This window comes from Stegodyphus dumicola, chromosome 2 (assembly GCF_044657685.1).
Source record: "Stegodyphus dumicola isolate Sdum_Otavi_A_Nest chromosome 2, ASM4465768v1".
NCBI classification, from domain to species: Eukaryota; Metazoa; Arthropoda; class Arachnida; order Araneae; family Eresidae; genus Stegodyphus; species Stegodyphus dumicola.
This window is the reverse complement of record NC_140769.1, coordinates 20,246,410-20,268,448: the sequence shown is the minus strand read 5'-3', so window position 1 is coordinate 20,268,448 and position 22,039 is coordinate 20,246,410. Positions and strand designations below refer to the sequence as shown.

Below are 22,039 nucleotides of genomic sequence, written 5' to 3'. Positions count from 1 at the left end.
ACACAAGCCGAAAGCTATATAAACCCTGCTGGTCCGCAGTCAGTGTGTGTGTGTGTGCCTCGCATAGAGTGCGAGAGAGTTAGTATCGAGTTGGTGTCTTGTCTAGAGAGTCAATCACTGCGGAGTCGATCAAATCGACAGCTGGGCAGTGAGTGCCGAGTGGGTTCTCGAGTTCACCGAAGGAGTCTTTTAGTGTATCGCAGTTAGTGCATCGTCGAGAGAGCGTGTTGAGCTCCGGGAACGACTGAACCGAAGAGTCGGGAGCCGTGCTCTGTATGTCGTCGAGTGCATCGCGAGTTGTAGTGTGGAGAGTCTCGAGAGTACGTGGAGTTCCGAGAACTACCGAGCAGAGTCGGGAGCTGTACTCTGGTGCTTTGCAGTGAAGCTGTCTCCACCGTGATAGCCTGATAATCTGGAGGCTGTGCCAGAGTGTTTATAGTAGTTCATCGACGACTGTAAAAACGTGTTTTGGAGCTGTCCTGACAATACTGGTCAATAAAGTGTGTTTCGATATTTCATCAAGCAGTGTCGTCGTTATTCACTCCAGATCCACACGAACCCAGTACGCACTTGAAGGAAGAAAATAACTTATTAACTGGTGTCAGAAAAGAAAAACGCAACAACTGGTGTCAGGAGTGGAGTTTGACGGTGAATGCCAGTAACAAGAGCAATGGAAGATCTATAAGACAGCTCGTGACTGCCTTTGCTGAATTCCAAGAAATGATGGAAGCTGGACAGGAGAAGTTGAAAGCCGGATATGCTGAGATAAAAGCCGGATGTGCTGAGATAAAAGCCGGATATGATGAGATAAAAGCTGAATATAAAGAGATAAAAGCTGGATATAAATAGATGACAGCTGAGATCAAAGCCGGGCTAGAAGAGAAGAAACGCCGTAGAGAATAAATGGCGGCCAAGAAAATGTGCGAGAGCAACTCCAATAGCTGAAAGTGGAGTTTACAGAAGAAACTGGAGCCATAAAAGAAGATGTGAAAATGACAGTAGTGGCATCTGAACAATCCAAGGATGAAGAAATGAAGGAAGTAGCTAACAAAGTGCCTGAGAAAGATCCAGAAATGATCGATGAAATATCTAACGGGATTAAAGAAACAGAACAAAAACATGAAAAAAATAAAAGACGGGAAGGAAGATTTTGATTCTCACGTGCCTGAAGTAGAGATAGAAGAAAATGAAAATGCGACTGTTAAGTTCGTCAAAACTGATAGTGAAGTTACGAAGTCGCAGGCAGCAGGTGTTGAACCATCTGGAAGTGCATGTGATGCAGAGATGGGAGAAACTGATGTGCAGCTTAAGCAGTGCGCTTCAGTACTGCAAGAAAATTCACCCAGCTCGCAAATTATGTGTGCGTCTCATAGTGCACATTTTGCAGACAAGGACTTGATTCTAAACCAGGATGCTTCTGTTTGTAAAGAATCGGGTTCCGTTCATGACTCTGATGCAGAATTTGAAGCTGGTTCCCAGGAACAGGGAGAAAACGAGTATGTACCAGCTGCTAAATATACCGAAGTGGACTGTATGTATCCTGCGAATGAACTACAGAGTGGTGAACAAACTGTTTCACATCTTCCGGTGGATGAAAGGTCTGAAAGGACTGAATCTTCAGACTGTGATATGCAAAACATAAATATATCTGAGAACTGCAGTGGAAAAGTATTTGGCCCGGGTATATTTTAGTGAATAGACTGAGACTGAAATTCATTCAGAACTTTAATGTATATAATTTAAAATTATTATGTGTTTAATTTGTGTATATAACTTGTATATAGTGTACATATTTGTTTCTTTAGTTATGTTACTTGTTTGTTTTATTATGTTTTGTTAGTATCGAATTAGCTTCTGACCTTGGCTTCTGACCAAGGGTTGTACTGCCCGGAACGTGCAGTCCTTGGGAGGGGGCAGTGTTACGAAATGTACAGGCGTGGTAAGATAGCTTCCCCGCAAAGCAGTTTTAGGGTTGCCATAACATGGCAAGGGAAGGCAGGGTTGCCACATTTGGTGAGATATCGCCCATTTGGTGACATCTGGCGGCAAAATTGGCGATATCCCATAGAAGAATGGAGAACCTTCTGGAACGAATTCTTACCGGTTTAGCCCGAATGTTCTCGAACACAAGCCGAAAGCTGTATAAACCCTGCTGGTCCGCAGTCAGAGTATGTGTGTGCCTCGCATAGAGTGCGAGAGAGTTAGTATCGAGTTGGTGTCTTGTCTAGCAAGTCAATCCCTGCGGAGTCGATCGACTTGACAGCTGGGCAGCGAGTGCCGAGTGGGTCCTCGAGTTCACCGAAGGAGTCGTTTAGTGTATCGCAGTTAGTGCATCTTCGAGAGAGCTTGTTGAGCTCCGGGAACGACTGAACCGAAGAGTCGGGAGCCGTACTCTGTGTGTCGTCGAGTGCATCGCGAGTTGTAGCGTGGAGAGTCTCGAGAGTACGTGGAGTCTCAAGAACGACCGAGCAGAGTAGGGAGCTGTACTCTGGTGCTTTGCAGTGAAGCTGTCTCCACCGTGATAGTCTGATAATCTGGAGGCTGTGTCGCAGCGTGTTTATAGTAGTCCGTCAACGACTGTAAAAACGTGTTTTGGAGCTGTCCTGACAATACTGACCAATAAAGTGTATTTCGATACTTCATCAAGCAGTGTCGTCGTTATTCACTCCAAATCCACACGAACCCAGTACGAACTTGAAAGAAGAAAATAACGTAACAACTGGTGTCAGAAAAGAAAAACGCAATAGTATGTAAAGGATATACCAGAAAATAAGCTGTCTTTTGTAAGGTGACCATACCCCACAAATTTTTTGGGACAGTCCCGAATATTCAGTTTCTGTCCCGATTTTTTACAACTCGTTTTTTTGGTCCCGAATTTACAACATTTGTCTCGAATTGTCCTGAAAACAGTAGTGTGAGAAAGTAAAAATTTAAATGCATATATTTATTTAAGTAGTGTAGATTGCAAACTAAGAATACAAGCCTAAGTTAAGAGACGCGCGCCATACCAACAAACCCCTAGCAACTGTATCCAAACTTAGCATGTATCTAGATCTAGAGGGTGCTGGATAGAGCAAGACAGAAGGTAACTTTAATTCAATAAATGCTAAAAAACTCTAGAAAAGCTTGAACAGAATGGAGACGTTTCACAATACGAAGTTATAAGGTTACTTCATCAAAATAATTCAGAAGGGTTACAACTTATTATTTTGTTTAAGAATGAATATTGCGTTTTGATTTCTTGTTTATTTATTAGAAAAATGTATATGAATATTAAAAATAAAACAAAAATTATTTATTTTGATCTATATATATATATATGTATATACAGATCCGCCTCTACCACAATAACAATACCACCTCCACCACAATAATAATAATAATAATAAAATAATTAAAATAATTATTTGTAAAAAAATATTAAAAAAAAATCTGAATGTTTTCAGATTTTTTATGAAGCCCAAAGGGACTTTTTTAACGTTTTGTGTGATAACTTTATTTATTAAATATCATGTTCTTTGTACTCAAAATATAAAATTCAATTCAACAGCAATATCCCAAAATAGTTTTAAAATGAGCATATCCCCTTTAAAATTTCCGATACAGTCTCGCACGCTGGAAATGAAAGCTTATTAATTTTTTTTCATACAGTGTTGCCATTGCTCGCTTTGGAATCGTCGAGTTTGTTAATCAAAAATTCATCAAAATGTTTCAAAATATGAAATCGATAGTAAAATTTCAAATTCCAAATTAGGGTTTCCAGATGCCCATATCCGGTGGAAGATCACATTTTTCAGAATTTGATGGCTCTAGATACTGTTGTTTTATCACAGTGCGAGAAACATACATATATTTATGCAGATTATTCATTGGTTAATTTCTTTAAGTATATATAACACAAGGAAAATTTGGTGGCAACAATTTGAAAAGTGATACGACATTCACATTTATAGTGACATTTATAGTGAACCAACGCAAAATACCAAAACGAAATTAATACACCTTCTGGGCTCGCTCTTTGGGCTAGTAAAAATTATATACAGAGCGTCCCGAATTTTGAAGTTCGAAATCTAGTCATCCTATTTTTTGGAAAATCCGAGTAGCCACTTAATTGCTTAGTACAATTATCAGGAAAAATTAGTTATTCAGAATTATTATAATTCAGAATTAGCAAATGCGGTTTTTGTAATGAATTTACATTTAAGTTCTTTTTTGAGAAGAATTTACTTTGAGTTTAAGCATAGATATCTTACCCGATCGCATGTCTAAGACGTAGTAGTTTGATCATTGCCGCTGTAAGTGGTAGATGAAGATTTCGAGCTACCTTTAGAAATCGTGCATCTTCTACGCTAAAGCGAGATGCAGGTACATGAATCCACCTTTTTCAAAAATAAAAATATGTATGTTAAAAAGTTCAAAATATGGAACTGTAGATATAAGTAAAAAGTTCATGCATATTTTTAAAACAATAGGTGTAGAAACAATTTTTTTTTCGAAACTCTTTCACAAACTTCTCTTGTAAGAATCTATGATGTACATTCTACAATTTTACAAGCATTTTATTTCTGCTACATATACATTATAATGACAGAATACAGGGTGATTCTACGATCTTTGGACAAAGTTGGAGGGGTGGCTGAGCATACTAAAACATGTATTTTTTTGTATAAGAATGTAGGGTCTAAAAGTGACGTGTTTTGGCACGAACACAAAAAATGACACGGGAAGAAAAATGTTTTTATTTACAAAATCAACGCAAGGTGCTTCTTTGCAGCTACACAGTATTCACAAGAAACGTTTAAAATTGAGACCACCAGCAGTGATACGAAGTACAGCTGTGGTTGGCTGGTAATCCAGCTGGTAGAGGATGGTAGTGAGCCGGGCAAACCGCGATCCGATGCATCAGCAAAAGAATGTCATTCGCAACTGTGATTTCGAGCGTGATGACTGAGTTAAAGTATAGTAAAAAGGCTGACGTGTATGGCGCTGCTACTGAGAACGGCAGAACAGCGTTGCGATTGTACCAGGAACAGTTTACGAACACGCGTATGTCGAAGCACACAATTTTCGAGAGTTTGCATTAGTTCCTGTGTCAAAGCGGATCTTTTGGCCCCAACTCTGGCAGTAGGAATGGAACAAGAACTGTACGACAGCATCACATGGAAGAATTCATCTTGAACATGTCGTCTGCATGTAAGTCAGCCCACCGTTTATAGAGTATTGTATAAAAATTGTTTCCACCCATACCCAGAAAGTCCCAGCCTTGCAAGCGACAGATTACTCTCTGGGCGTGGATTTCTATCGTCGGTTCTTGCAGCAGTGTGCGGCGCAGTCGGATTTCCCACTGGACGTGCTATTCACGGACGAAGAAGGAACACAAGAAGGCGTCTTCAATATGCACAACAGTCACGTGTAGGCAATTGATAATCCACAGTCCACACGTATTTCAAATCCGCTTCTCTGTGAATGTGTGGGTGGGTACTGTTAACGAGTATCTAATAGCCCATACCTCCTACAGCATGTCACGATAGCTCATGTTATAGTATTTTTCTGCAAAATGTTTTACCGGAATTGCTTCAGGATGTTTCGGCTGTCGTTCGTGATCGCATGTGATTCCAGCATCATGGTGCGCTAGCCCATTACGATCTGTTGGTAAGGAATTACTTGGATGAGAATTTTGTGGGGCGTGGTTGACCAGTCGGATGACCATTCCGTTCGCCAGATTTAGCCAGCGGAAGTTTCTTTTTATGGGGGCTTTGAAGAGCATAATTTACGAGACTCCTGTTGACTCACCGGAGGACCTTACTGCACAACTATCCATTGCAGCTGCAAGAGTTCTCGAAATGTCTGCCATTTTTTAAAGTGTTCGCCGAACCCGTCTACGACACTACCAAGCATGTATTACTGTTGGTGGTTGCAATTTTGAATATTTCTTGCGAATACTATAGTGCTGCAGAGAAGCATTTTTCGTGTTGATTTTGTAAGTAAAAAGATTTTCTCCCCGTGTCATTTTTTTGCGTTTGTGCCTTAACATGTCACTTTAGACCCTATATTCCTATGAAAAAGATACATGTTTTCGTGCTCTCAACCACCTCTCCAAGTTTGTCTCATGATCGTAAAATCACCCTGTATATTGCGAAATAAAATTAGACATTTTCAATCAAACATTACACAATCAATAACACATTTCCAATCAATGGAGGAAATAATTTAAAACTTAGGATAAGACAATAGGTACAAAAGTAGCGTGATAAATCCAAGAAAGGCATTTATATTATAATCCAAGGAAAGTAATTATATATTATATATTATAAGGTATTTTCTTCCTCCTTTCTGCATGGCTTCGTGGTGTAACGATAGCGCGTATTCGAGAGGTCTAGGTTGGAGTACCGGTGAAGCCATTTCACATTTTTCATGCCTCCTTCATCTAAATAATCTAATGTCTCTGCAATATTTACAGATTTATAAACCAAAGGAAAAGAACTGGCACCCAGTAACTATTCGAATCGATTTAAATTATACACAGCTATAAGACATAAAAGTGAAAGACACCTGTGCTATTATTTGTCAGAGTCCCCTGCCCCTGCAATACATTTTTTTCCATCGTGTACGAGCTTCTGCAGTCTGGCAATGTATTATCTATCCGCTCGTGCCTGGATGATTGAAGATCTGCCTGAATTACTTCATCATATCGGTGAAATATTGTTCCTTCAAGGTGCTTTTTCAAACGACCAAAAAAGTAAAAATCATCTGAAACAAAGTCAGAGGATGGCAGTATTTTCCAGTTTAAATTGATCAATAACTACTACTGTTTTAATGGCCTTGGGTATCTGTCAGTATGCACAATAGCATCTTTAAAGTAGAATCCCGCTCATTTCTCCTGAATCGCTTTCCGTACTTTATGAGAAAGTTGCACAGTGGAATCCTTACACATAGCAACTTTTATTTTAAAAATCTTTCGCTAGACTGCGTTATGGGTTTATTCGAAACGGAAATTTTCAGGCGACTTTTACTCAGATCATCTTTGATGAATTCATTAACTTTGTTTACAACAGCATTTCTCAATCTGGGGTCCAAGTGGTCCTCGAAGACCTTCTAGACCTTTTAAATTTCCAAAAATGACAAAAAATCAAATTAACTTTATATACCCCACTATAGCTGAAAATTTGAGTTTGGAAATTACACATGGCAATCGTCTATCACATTTTCTCCCCAAACTGACATGAAATTTACTATCGTTATCTTACCCACGGACATTCAAACACAGAACAGTTATGAAATTTACTATCGTTATCTTACCCACGGACATTCAAACACAGAACAGCTATGCAAGAATCAGTAAGCATATCCATCTCATTAATTTGAGAAACAATATTCATTTAATTCTGAGTTAATAAGATAAAGATTATCTGTATACTAATAGCTTTGAATTATTAAAAACAAATATAAAATTTCTTTTATTAACTCAATTATTGCACACCAATTTAAAATTAATTAAATTTTATTTTAAAAATATAAGTATTTTTAAAAATTGTTTTCGAAGGATATAAGTGTAAAATTTGCCAGCAGAACATTCTGATTTATAAAAGTGGTCCTCACTTGAAGAAAGTTTGAGAAACGCTGACTTACAGATTCGAACTCCGGCAACCAGATTACAGTCTGTTCTCTAAACATATGATAGTCCACTGCGAATTTCTGCAAATTTTAAATGTTTTTTCGTGCCTAAATTTTGCTCCGGTACTGGAATTGTTTGGTTGAAAGCTGTCTTAAGTAACACTGCTTAGAAAAATGATTGATTTTGCAGCTGCCATAATCATATCTCTATAGTTCGATTCGTAAAATTTACTGAATAAGATTTGTATTTAGTAATCGAATATATTTTGAAATTGTCAAATAGCTTTTGTTTTTAGTATTTTCTAATAGAATTACTAAAAACAAAATTCAAATATTTACTGAATATTTCTTATAATCTCTTTCATATTTTAAATTTAGTGCCTCTCATGTCCCTCAGGAGCGCAATTCATTAATTTATAATGCAGCAATATGAATGGCCGTTCCATATACGAGTAACATAGTGAAGAACACCTGAAATAATCAAATTTAAATTAATATACAGTCAGAAGAACAGGATGCAGCAATATGAATGGCTGTTCCATATACGACTAACATAGTGAAGAACACATGAAATAATCAAATTTAAATTAGCATACAGTCAGATAAAACAGGACGAAAATCTTTTGGAAAGTCATTTAACATTTGGACAAATTAATATCACGACAGGCCAGCATATAATAATTTTAAAATAAATATAATATTAAACATAACTAGAAATTCAAATATTTTTAGATTTGTCACAGCCCGTCAGGAAGCAGGCATTGGTGTATGCTAAATACGTAAGTTAATTTTGAAGTCAACTTAAGGGAAATTCACTGTCACTTACATGGTGCTCAAGGCTATTGCCAGCGACAAGGTGTAAACTTGCGCTCCTTGCCACTAGGAATTTTGTGGGCTTGTGCTAACTATAGATCAGATAAGTGAGTAAGAATTAGCAAACAACAACAACAAGGGAAATTTGAAGTGTTCCTAAGAAAACTGAATATATATGTAGAGATGCAAAGACGGTGGAGGATAGAATTTGATGCTCCGCTACAGTTACATGAACAAGTTTGAGAAGGAAGTGTGACATCAGGGCCGTCTTAACGCATGAGCCCGCTGGGTACGTGCCCACGGGCAGAGGGGCCCCATGTTAATCCATTTACATTTAATTTATATTCACTTCTTGAGTAGTTTTGTAGGGCAAACACTTGGTCAATCAGCGTACTGGTTTGCCCAGAGGCCTATAATGCTGTTAAGACGGCATTGTGTAACACCTGTCTGGGGCTTATCTTACTTAGCTAGTTCAAATTACAATTCTGACTTAAGTGTTCCGTATATTATGTAACTAAGTTATCATCACTAGAATAAATAAGCTCTTAAATTAAATAGGCATAAGGATACTTTAAATTTATTCTATTACACCATTTGTGAGGGCTAAACTAAAATAACTAATAATAACTTGTGAGGGCTAAAGTACTAGTCACCTGAATCTGGCTACGAACGTAAGTTTTCTTTAAAACTGTTCTAATTACAGTATCTAATTTAACCAGAGACTACAAGATTTATTTCAGACAGAGAACAGTAATTCAAAATTCTAACCTACCAAACCAATTTTATTTTGCGATTTTCAATCTAACGTGAAAGAGTGGTTCCTCTCCAAGAGAAAAATTCCACTGCAGACAGGTTTGCGCGAATACCAAACTTTCACCTACCAGCTATGCGTTATTCTTCGAACTTTATAGTACAACTGCTTTCCACTCAGATATACATAAGTTCTGGAATGAGTGAACCTTGGAGCGAAATGAGGCAAAAGATGTAAACTAAACAAAAACATGCTAAACAAACTCAAACAGTTGCCCAAATAGAATTTACATCTAAAAGTAAAGCTTTAACACAAGCCAGTATCATTTTTACCCTGAGGTCACTGAAAGGACCCTCTGTATGAAATGAAGAAAAGACGATGCAACAACAAAAGAATAAAAATAGATGAAACGCGGGGACTTTGCAACAGGCTTTCAGTGTATACGTCACAAAGCCAGCGATACGGGATGCATATTTCACAAGTGCACATCAGCGTAGCCACTAAGGGAGGAGTTTCGAAAATGGACCAATGAGCTTCTATTGCTCTTGTGACACTAAATCTTCGTGCATGTGAGGATACGTCGTTTATGTTTTAATTCCTATTTGTTTCGCAGTTATAAATGAATGGTGTAAATAGTAGAAAATCTCGTAGTGCTTTCGTTTTATGAGTTTAATTAATCGCTGACACTTCTCTTTCGCGACTTTTTCACGCATTAATAATTGGATTGATGTTCACGGCATATTATCTCTCTTTACATCGAGAAAATGACTCAAGCCACAATTAGCCTCGAATAATATGCATTTACTAGCACCTGTGGATTAAGAGAATTCAATTGTATAGTTTCTTTTAATTGAGCTGAGGAGAACTGGAAGTGTTACAATGAATCCAGTGTTTTCTTATTTCAGTGCTTGCATTCTTTTGATTTTGAAAGTGTAAGATTCAGAATACATGTTGTGTATGATCTGATTATATCCATTGATAACATTAAAAGTTATATGTGAATAAATTGAATAAATTCGTTGTGAATAAGATACATTCATTCTGTTTGAAGAGTAGTTCTGCAAGACATTTAATAGTGAACTGATTTAATGTGAAATTTTACTCACTAAACGTATACGAATGCAAATTGGTTAAGTTCACTTTGAATAAAATTCTACATCGGCTATTATAATAGAATATCTTTTTCATATAGACTGCAAAAAATGGTGCTGACTTCTATTTACAAATGTAATTGGTGTAAATATTTTTCTTATATATATAGTTTTATGTAAAGATAGTATTTGGGCTCAGATGTTTATCACGTATTTCTTTCTTCATCTTATTTACCACTTATTATTAATAATAAGTGGTAAATAAAAATATATATGCAAAATAAGTAATATTTTGCATAGATATTTTTTCGGAGTATCCAACATGTGTTTGTATTTATTTCAAATTCTTTCAATCAGGTAGTGAAATCTTCACAATTGCTTATATTTGATCTAACTTTGCAATGAAAATTTTCATAAGAAATCGACGATGTTTTAATTATTTTGTACAGAAAAGTGCGTGGCAGAATATTTTCAATCATCTTGCTTAAATCTTAAAGCACGCGAAAGGTCTTGTGACATGAGAGAAATATTAATAGATCCCATAGGTCAATTCTAGAAGCCACTCCCTCGGTGGCTACACAGATGTGCACTTGTGAAGTATACATACGGGCTGATGTGAAACAGACTATTTGAGCGTCCCTCTCACCTTAAAATCATATTCGCTCTTTATAGATTTTTTCTGCAGCATTGCTGATGATGTACTGATGCTAGTGGCGGCCATTTTGAACATCTGTAACTTAAAAGTATGTGACACCATAAAAAAAAAAAAAAAAAAAAAAAAAAAAAAAAAAAAAAAAAAAAAAAACAGGTTTACTTGCTTTCTAGTATTTATGCTGCTAACGTTCAAAGACTGTAAATATTATTTTGAGACAATATATAATTTTACATTTGTCTTATTAGGTTCTGTTTCATAATTCTTATGACCACGTGTAAGAGTAAAAAGAAACACTTTGAGATCAAGAGCTTCAGTATCCGATGAAAAGAATTTTGAATTTGAAAACTTCTCCCTAGAGAACATTCAAAACGAATTTTCATAGTTGTTGGACGGTGGCGTGCCATGGTTTCTACCGAAGGGCTCTAGATATGATGCACACCACTCAGACCGCATCTATGGTAAATGTTAGTTATTATGCTATTACAATACTATATACAACAATATACCTCAAAATTTAAAAGAAATTCACTATACATAAATTAGAGAAAGATTCTTTTTATGTATCTGTGCCGAAAGTTGAATTCAGCTAAGAGAGAGCGTTTTTTACAATTAAAAATTATATTCTCCTTCCTTCCAGCATGCCTTCGTGGTGTAATGGTACCTAACTCGTATTCGAGAGGCCCAGGTTCGAGTAGCGGTGAGGGCATTGCACATTCTTCCCAACTCCTGCTTCAAAATAATCTAATGACTCTACAATGTCTCCCGAACTAAAAAGATGGTGGGTGATAATTCGACACCACTAGGATTTGGCGCTTGGTTCCCCTAGTCCTCTTAAAAGGCGAAGTGTATAAAGTATTTTCTCCCTCCTTTCAAGCATGCCTTCGTGGTGTAACGGTAGCACACTAGGAGCATATTCAAGAGATCCAGTTTCGAGTCCCGGTGAGGACACTGCTCATTTTTCGTGTCCTCCTGCTTCAAAAAACCCAATGAATCTATAAGATTAAAGTTAAATGTTTTTACAAAGTCATTGACTTTAAATTTAGGTCTTTCGTTAAATGGCTAAAACACAATAAAATATTTTTAAATTGTTACTTTTTAATTAACATTTTTATCTCAAAATACTGGAACATTTTTATCTCAAAATACTGGAAAGAAAATGCTGCAATAAAAATTATGATTATCAGTATAAAAATTCTTTTTTACAGTTATTATACTTTTTTGTACCTTTAAAAAGCCTTACCTAGAAACATAATTCTGGACATTACGGGCAAAAAGTCTGGAATTTTCTTTCTCATGCTGAGTCGGACTATATACTGGTAGAAACTAATAAAAGAAAAACATAGTTAATAATACCTCCTGCATTAACAACTTCATAAACAAAATAATAATATTATGTCAACTATAGAAAATGAGAAAGCACCTACTTCTAATTCACAGTAGATGCGAAACTGTGAAAGAGAAAGCCAAAGCTGTTTCAATCTGGAAATAAGGAAATATTTGAATTGTGATTCCCAGAAAATGGAACATAACTTAATATTTTTTATAAAAGTATACAAATATTTGTTTATAAGATCCTTCTGACCCATTTAAATGGAATTTGGGAATTAGAGTGCAACGGATTATGAAAAATCAATGAAAAAGTAAGTTTCTTACGTGCTGCTTCCATGAATACGGACTCTGTCATACACTAATCTGGAATGTTGTTACAATAAAAATCTTCAAAATCTAAACATCTCATGTATTCGCGATTTTGCTTATGTATATACGAGAAATAAAAGTAGAATTAAATTTGATCCCAATAAGCACTAGTTCCTTTTGGCAAATTAATAACTAATTAATACACGTACATGAAAAATTTAAACTTAACCTGTAGAGAAATTATGTTAATCAACCAGTCATTGTCATTTCAGAGTTTACTATCACTTCCCATTTCCGTATTCCTCACCAGCTTGCAAATTAGTTGTGAATATTTAAACTGAGGTTTTGGGATTTTAAAAAAGCGAGTGTATCTGGTATTGCGTGCGCGCTACGTAGTTAGTTTCCTGCTAGCTCTAACTGTTGTAATTATTCGGCTTGCTATCTCTCGCTGCCAGCACTTTAATTCCGACGCTTCGTAGAGTTATTGAGCCAGCTTCTAGATAGTATTCAATTGTGTAGTCTTCGATTCTGCTTAAAATTTAATTTAGACTGTTCTATTTATTTGCATCCTCACGATTTGTGAGTATTTTAACACAACAGCGTGCATTTATGTTCTAAGTTCTGTCTACATAAAACGGTTTTTTGTAAAATTTGTAACATAATTTGTATGTTCCGTGACCTATCTGTAGGTATTTCAGTGCTTCTACATTGAATTCAGAACCATAGTTAGGGTTTCCAAGGCCCAGGAACGACTGAAGTTTTCGCTGCCCTTCTCGTCGTGTTTGCCAAGAATGGAGAATATTTAATTTTAAAATTTCGTAACATCAACTTAGTGGCTGCTGGATGTTACTTATGTTGTCCCGTGTTGCCCCAGTCTCGCCACTGAGTAAATTAGCTCTAGATTTAATCTTATTGGATCAAAATTCGCTTTTCAAAAATATATCTGAACTCTTGAATGCGTAGGGATAAGCTGATTTATTTACTTCAGCTTCCTTAGGCATTTCCGAAGAAACTGAATTGAGGCGATTATACTGCTTAATTCATTTTCATATTATCTCTATTTTCATGGTTACTTATCCGCCTATGAAGTTCATGTTTTATCATCCTTAAGAGAAAATTTGATATTATAGACCTCTAAAATGCTTTACACGGCGATGCAATACTTCATCTATGTGGCTGTAACAGCTTACACCATTCTGTTATCAATATATAGACTGATGTGATGTTTATTATCATTTCTGTTTATAGACTGCGTTCGGAAAATAGCTATATGCCTGCATGACCTTATATGCAAAATATGATTGTATACTGAGTATATTACGTTCGCTGCTAGTAAATGTTTTCTGGAATGGTTGGCAGTCCTACGTTGAGTGCAACCACCGCTATCCAGTTAGGCTGAGACAAAAAGATGTGTCTATTTTCATTATGTGTTCATCGCCGTTAAATGATCAAGACTGTGTCTTTTTACGTGAACTCAGAATGGTGTTAATTTTAGAACAGAATAAATCTGAATACCTTATATTATTCATGGCAAGTACTTACAAACTGCAAAAAACCAATTTTTCTTTAGATTTCCAGGTACAGTGGGCCTTAATTTATATAATATAAGAATACTAATCTGAAATTCAGAAAGACTGGATCGATAAAATACTATAGGTGAAGAGGTATACTATAAATACTCGATGAAGGAAAACTCAAATCAAAAAGACATATCAGGTGCTATGCAACGTAATACCAACACGTCCACGTTTCGACCGGACAGAAAAACATCGATATTGCAATTGCACACAAAGCTTTCTATAACCTCAGTCTTATCCTATATAACAAGAAAGTGGTCCTAAATCATTAGCAACAGGCCATGAAAAGGAAATTTAGAATTACAAATAGTTTTAACATTTCTAGCTGATAGTTTTGACGATATTTGGCCTAAGTTTCCTATACCGATGATGCATAGTTCTATTTATCAGGGTTCGTACAAACGAATGGTCTGCTAACAAACGCATATGGAACGCCGCATATGGAATTTTTTTACATTACTAGAAGACTATGGAATGGATAGCAACATCTAGGAAAAGAACATTTGGTCCAACAATCACAGCCTGCAAGAACTACTATTCATGATTTCACCAAGAACATGTTACGTGAACAATTTGTAAGATTCATAGAGAACAAGAAAAATCGCGTGCAAAAACGTCTGGATGTTGACGGAGCCATTTCCAATACCTATAGTAAGAAGAACCTGATGTTAGGTATTGGAAAAAAATAATGCATGACAGGTGTAAGTTACTTTTCGAACGCATTGTAGAACCAAACACCTTAATGCACGGTTGTTATTACTAGACTACCACTAAAAGCGAATACGCTTTAGCGTTATATGCAGCACATTATATTATAATGCAGCACATTATAATCGTTCAAGGGCCTGGTAGTGAGAATTCTATCAATTAGGTTTTTCCCAAACAATAACAGAGCTGGGATTTGAGGAGAGAAGAAGAAATCAGGCGCTTGTAGGAACCATAGGAAATTTAAACTCACTTCAGTACACAGATGAGCAAAAAACAGGGTTATTGAGTACTCATGATATTAGCAAATGGAATTTGTATATGCTAAGCCGAAGATCTGCTTTCAAGATCTTGCAGCAGTCCCCATTTAGCGAAATCACATACAGGATGAATTAAATCATGGATTTCCAGGATAGATTGGTAGAAATGGACCTATCCCATGGTTCTTAATACTAATCTGAAATTCTTAATTTTAGGCAAGTCCTTAGCCTACACGTGGCTTTTTCAAAAATGATGCTCACAGTATACGAATTACTGAACTAAATAAAAGCATTTTCAATTCACTTGCCATAATACATATTTCAGACAGACCTCACAAAATCCCACCATTCGTTCTTTGAGATTTCATACTTTAATTTTGCACATCTGTAAAATTAAAGCAAAGAAAATTGAGACATATATTCCGTATTTGCATATTTTACCGTGGACCATTTCGGCAAATAAAAATTGTCTCCAAATAGTGCAATTTAGAGCCAATAATGGATAAACGTGATGTCACAACTAACTTTGGTTTCATCCAACCCCGATTATTTCTCGATAAGCCAGAGTAGAAGTATTCCATCCGCCATTATGGAGTGTTGGCCGCTCTGGCCTAAATTTTAATGTTTGTGTAATAATAATCCCAAAGCTTTAGTTCCTGAAGTTTTTTTATATTCTGTGTTGGTAATCTGTATTTAGTTATTATGCAACTGTGAACTCAGAGTGATGTGTGATTATCTAAATAAAGAAAGAATCATCCCTTCCTTCAAAATTTTGCGGAATGATTGCGCAAGTTTGGCAGATCTCCGTTAGCTTTTATGATGGACGAAAGCCAACTTCCACGGTCGACGGGAAAATTCGTAAGTATCCACAATTTAATTCAATATTAGTATTACTTTTCAGTCTGATGCGTGTTTTCTTTGATGCCCAAAGAAAATTACGAAGTTATAACATTCCAAATTGATCAAATTTCAAATGAAAATAAAAATTTCAATAATTTAGTTTCATACAGTTCGCTTTATTTACTAATGCTCCCGAGAAGCTTAAAATCATTCCTCATTTTATAAAAATATACCCTTTCTTTCCCCCCCTTTTTTTTTTTAAGTTTTTGACAGAGGTATGCAATTTTTCTTTATTATGATGTACACTTACGCTCCTGGACCATCCCATGTCCATGTGATCGTATCCTGAAACAATAAATACGTGTTTTAGATCATACAATATGCTAAAGTTATTTAATGAGAAAGAGATGTTTGACATTATTTACCAATTTATTCCTGTACCGTATGAAAACAGGTTGTACAGGAACGCCAGGGGCAAATCCTCCTGTAAAAAACAAACAATTAAAAAGTTTTACTAGATACGAGAAATTTAGGCAATTGCTTAAAGGCAGCTATCAATTTATAGTCTTTTGGATTATTTAGTCATTCTTAAATTTAGTAAATGATATTTTCCAAATAGTCCAATCGTGATTTATTAGATTTTAAGCGCGTCTTTATTACAGATATGATACTCGATCACAAACTGATTCAAAGGGCCGATTAACTTTACTAAACTATAAATGGTGATTCGTCAGAAGAGAGCGGTGACTGTTTAAGAAATCTTTCACCAAGAGCTATTGCTGGAAGCATTGCAGGAAAATTCAATTCCCATTTCAGAAGAGGAAAGAATATTTATTTAAAATATTAACAACTGAAATTGATTATTATTGCGGCGTAAAAGGAGTTTTGGCGGGTACCCCTTGGTGAAAATTGACGATTTTTGAAGGTACATGGATACAGAGTTTGTGCAATTCTTTGAATTGTTACTTTCGCTTGTGCAAAAATCGCCGTTACACAAAGCCAAAATAACAACACCAAAAATTGCACAAAATCGGTATCCATGTACACAACGACCTATTTTCCCTTAAAAAAACATCAGAGAATCGCACAAACTTGGCATAGCACACTCCCTTGACTTTAACCATGTACACATCGACCTATTTTCACTTAAAAAAACATCAGAGACTTGCACAAACTAGGCATTGCACACTCTCTTCAGATTGTCCATGTACACATAGAACTATATTTACTTAAAAAGTCAAAGGAGCAGCCAACAAAAAAGGATATAATCTCAATAAACTACATTTTATATCAAACAATGAAATAACATAAAAAAGGAAATTCATCTTTGCACTATACAAAGGAAATATCCACTTACCTTATTTACGAATTAACATGTCTTCAATCAAACAAAATTCCTTAACAGCATCCAAAAACTTTCTACAATTATCTGAACTAGAATCTGTATACTGGCGTCGCCACATAAATTCACAAGAGTAAAAAATATCCTCCGTTTATCGTCCGACCATACGTATTTCTTTCCTACCGTACATAAACTTCAAATTAATCTTACCACATTCAGCCATTTTACCGTCTAAACCACAAAACAAACAATATACTTCCTAAGCAACACACACACAAGCCCTTACGAATTAACCGCAATCATGCAGCCGATTACGTCATAATAGGATTTCCATAACATTCAGCTACTCAGGGTACCCATAAATGAAACAACAACTTGGCGATAAATGAACCAACAGCTTCGCGATAATACAAGGGGTAACCTTCTCTCTACTCTAACCGGAGTTTTCACCCACTCCTGAGGTTACTAAAGTACATGAAGAAGATTATTTCTCTAAGTCGAGGAACGCCTTCGTATAGCATTTTTTTAAGGAAAACTGGCTCATATTCAGGCTACACATGAAAGGAAGACCACAAAAATTCCCATTAACTACCCCATTCCCAGGCACCGAAACACGGTTCGAGCTACCAGAGTTCAGCGCCTTTACTGCTCGTCCGCTGGTTGGGCGTATTTGTAAATAAATTGGACGAATTTTAGAAGCGCACTTCCTCATTATTCAGACTGTTTTAATCACTGTGGCCGTCTGGAACATAGGAAATGTTAAACACCGTTCTGACTCCAATAAGATTAATATTTATTTACATTTTTTGGATATAGAATTACACAGACAGAAAATCAGTCATTGTTCTTTTTCTTCTTGAAGCTTTACTGTTGCCACTCTGGGGAAAAGAAAATTGCATGCGAGGAGTTTCACAGATGGCTCTTCATTAACGCAAATGATGTCGTCACAATTACATTGGCAACATATGTACGAAACGTTTATATTTTCCATATTCTTGCGCGGAGAAATCTCCAAGGAAATTCATAATTTATGGATTATTTAATATTTCTTAACAACAGTACTCATGCGCTTGGATGTTACAATTCATCGCGTTACATGGTGTTCCTTGCTTGGCTTAAGTGCAACTTTATTGCAAGAATTAATGTTTACTTGATCTGTATCCAAGATTCTTAAGTACATTACTAATACATTATTGAAGGTAACGAGAGGGCCGACGTTTTGGCCAAAGAGGCGACTTTGGATGTTCCCGGGGTGTGTTCCATTGTCCAGCCTTCAAGAAAAATGGTTATTACTAGAATCAAACAGTATTATATTGATTTGTGGTATGATAATTGGAATAATTCGAATAAAAGAAAAGAATATGCCTATTATTTAAAACCTATGTTTAATAAAAGTATTTCTTGTCATTTGGATTTTAATCAAATTGTTACTTGACATGGGCGCTTCCCGGTGTATCTTAAAAGATTTGGCATATAAGAGAATGAATATTGTCATAATTGTGGAGTTGTCGGATCGCAAGGCACTATGTGGAAGAATGTACACTTACTTATGACATAGGAAAAAAATATAATTTTATTAAGATTTTTACAGGTGCTGAAAAAGAATTTAAATTTGCAAGGGAACTTATGTGTTTTCTAAATAATAATCGCTCTGATGTTGGTGTTTTTATTTGATAAAAGTTTGTTTTTAAATTTTGTGTTACAATAATTTAAATTGAGATATTGGTGTTTATATGGAATTTTAACATAATTTTATTCAGTGCGTTATGTGGTGTATTTTATGCGTTTTTATAATTATGTATTTTATATGTATTTCATGTAATATGTAATTTCATGTATAATTATGTATTTTATATGTATTTTATATATATATATATATATATATATATATTTGTTTTGGTTTTTACTTGGCGCAGCCCTTGTTTGTCATAAAATCTTGTCGATTAGGTGGATGGGGCTGCGCCCTATTTGTACTACATTACTAATACATACTGTGTGTCATAATACATGCTGTGTCTATTCTTTTCCAAATAAAGACACAAGACGACAGTTGATGTTATCAGAATTTCAATTTCACTTTTCAATTAGTAAGCAATAGTTAGAAAATAAATACTGCGTTTTGTAGGTATTCATGTTGAGTACGATTTACTGGAAGGATGGTCAAGAAAAGGATGGCCCTGGTCATAAAAGATAAAAATTTTCCCTATTAGAAGTAAAAAGTAAAGAACTAAAGTTTTTGTTTTAGAAGGTTTTAAAGCTTATAAACAACTTTTCTCTTTAATTTAATTTTTTAGGAGGGGAATAGATTCATGTCATCTGATCTGCAGCACTATTTTTTTATTATCGTTAATCATTCAGAAAGTCAGTGAATTGCGGATTACGTGTAAGAAATCCATAAGAAGGAATAATCTGAGATTTTCTTGATAGTGTGTATAGAAATGCAGGAGTTATTTTAATTCTGTAAGTCTGTCTGCTTAACTGTTTCATTCAGAGTTATCTGCTTGGTGTTCGCAAGTTATCACCTGCAAATTACTTCTCAGCTGTTACAGACCGATAGACCAAAATCTAAATAACACTTGATTTAGTCAATCTTCGCACAACTAAAGTTAAAATGCACAATATGAAAATTATTGATTAACTTATCATCGATAAGGTAACAAAATCAAGACAACTTTCCTTTTTTTTAGGATTAGCAACTTGCACAGAAAAAGGCCTAAAATAGTTATTTTAAGAAAAGAAGTATACGTCTAATGATTCAGCTAATATGATTTTAAGGGCAGATTAATAATAATTTGCGATTAATAATAATGCAGATGAAGAGCTGCATTTATTTCTTTTAAATCATTTAGTTTGTTAATTAATAGCAGATAGATTAAATCTGAAAGAAAATCAAATACCAAATGGTAAGACACTGTCGCCAGGAAGATACAGAATAATTTACAGGCTTTGCAACACATTTCTTTTAAATTATTGCGTTTCTTTTAAATAAAACTCGTATATACTCCAATGCTTTAAAAACTGAATGCAAGCAAACAACAAACAGACTTGTGAAACCAGTTCTAATTCTTTATTTTTTCAAAATAAATAAATAAAATAAATTAAAATATTTAGTTCATGAAGTCGTGAAATAAAAGTGTAATTTAAAAGTTGCCACAAACTTTCCAAAAATTCTAATAGATATTTTTAAGTTTCTCTTTCAGAAATTGATATTCTTTATTCAGAAATTGATATCACACTCAAAATTGCGAATTCTTATAAAGTTTATACTTTTGAATATCAAAATGACACATACATTTGTATTTTAGAAGTAATTGCCTTTTCTGTATCAGTTGTTCACGAAGTGCTTCTAATCTCCGTATTTATTCTCCTTTTGTATATTCAATACCTGGGAGTTTCTGGATTTGTTATCGACATTCTTGCAATTTGCTTTCTAACTCAGGAACTTTTAAATTGCTGTCAGATATTTCATGAGGTTTTTGTGCATTTTCACATGTGTCTTTTTCAGTGTTTAACTATACCGTTTCCAATAAAATCTTTGTTAATTTAAATTTGAAAGACAAATATATAACGCTTTGCCAAGTGGCAATATATTTCTTTTAAACAGCTGAATTTTCTGATTAAATTTGAAATATATGAATTATTAAATTTGAAATATATATTATTATATTTCAAATTTAATCAGAAATTCAGCTGTGAAATATATTATATTATATAATATCTTACACTTTGCCCTCACCGAAACTCTTTCAGACTTGTAAATTTGTTTTTGCAAATATTTTATTATTTTAAAATGCTAGTTTTATTTGAGTTTTTGAATTGTGCTCGCGAACTCAAGGTTCTGAATTGTAAATTTTGAACTACATTTATTATCAATTAAACTAACAAGTGTGTTTATATTCATTTCTTATGTGTTTAATTTAATTTGTTTAATATGTGTTAATCAAATTTTCTTATATGTTTAATACATCTAATGTTATTGTATATATTTTTTCATCTTATATTGCGATATGATTGCTACAGACTGGTACTCCGTGCAATTCATTTCCAAGTGGATCTTCATTATTTTTCAAGAAACGTGTTCAAGTTACTGAGCAAGCGTTCCTCAGATTACGCCACAAGTACTACCGGTGTGTCACGAGAAAATGTGACTTTACCGGCTCCTGATTAGTTTGCCATGAAGGCACCTGAAAGTTGGAGGTCGTTGACTGGTGAGACTGAAGACACTGAGGTCAAGGAGGAAGAGGAGGTAACCATGCGTCACATAGGTGAATGACCAGACAATTAAGCTACAGAAGACGAGACTGATCGTGAGCAATAATTAAGTTCATGAAGAATAGATCCTGATTTGTAAGGTGATAAGTATACATAAAAACACAAATGCTAAAATACAATCAAAATATATAACATACAAAATGCAGTAAAAATGAATAAGTAAAAAATAGATCTGGTTTAAATAAGAAGTACAATATCTGGAATAAATACATAAAAATACAAATAAAATAAGATCAAAACTATAATACATTATATATATTAAGGAATTACGTCGGAAAAGTGTGCCACAGAGGTGGGCTGCCCAGGGTTTCAAATCTCTGTCTTCTTGAAGGATGTAGTAATTAAATACCTGGAAGTTGGTCATGTAAGTGCAGTCAATAGCTTTTTGAAAGAATTTTTCATTACTCTTGTGGATGAACTCCTTAATATAGCCGATTTTAAGATTTTTATGCAACATAGCATTTGAGGCGAAAAAATGAGG

At 35.0% G+C, this 22,039-nt stretch overlaps 1 protein-coding gene across 1 annotated transcript in view; it reads right to left on the bottom strand.

Moving 5' to 3' along the window:
• LPCAT (lysophosphatidylcholine acyltransferase) overlaps positions 1 to 22,039 on the bottom strand; it is a 100,693-nt gene that overhangs the window by 30,532 nt on the left and 48,122 nt on the right. The window contains exons 6-10 of the mRNA XM_035374197.2: positions 16,370 to 16,428; positions 16,255 to 16,289; positions 12,349 to 12,403; positions 12,165 to 12,247; positions 4,254 to 4,379 (exon numbers count right to left, since the gene is read on the bottom strand). Of these exons, the coding sequence (XP_035230088.2) occupies positions 4,254 to 4,379; positions 12,165 to 12,247; positions 12,349 to 12,403; positions 16,255 to 16,289; positions 16,370 to 16,428 (358 nt within the window). The remainder of the gene's footprint in view (positions 1 to 4,253; positions 4,380 to 12,164; positions 12,248 to 12,348; positions 12,404 to 16,254; positions 16,290 to 16,369; positions 16,429 to 22,039) is intronic.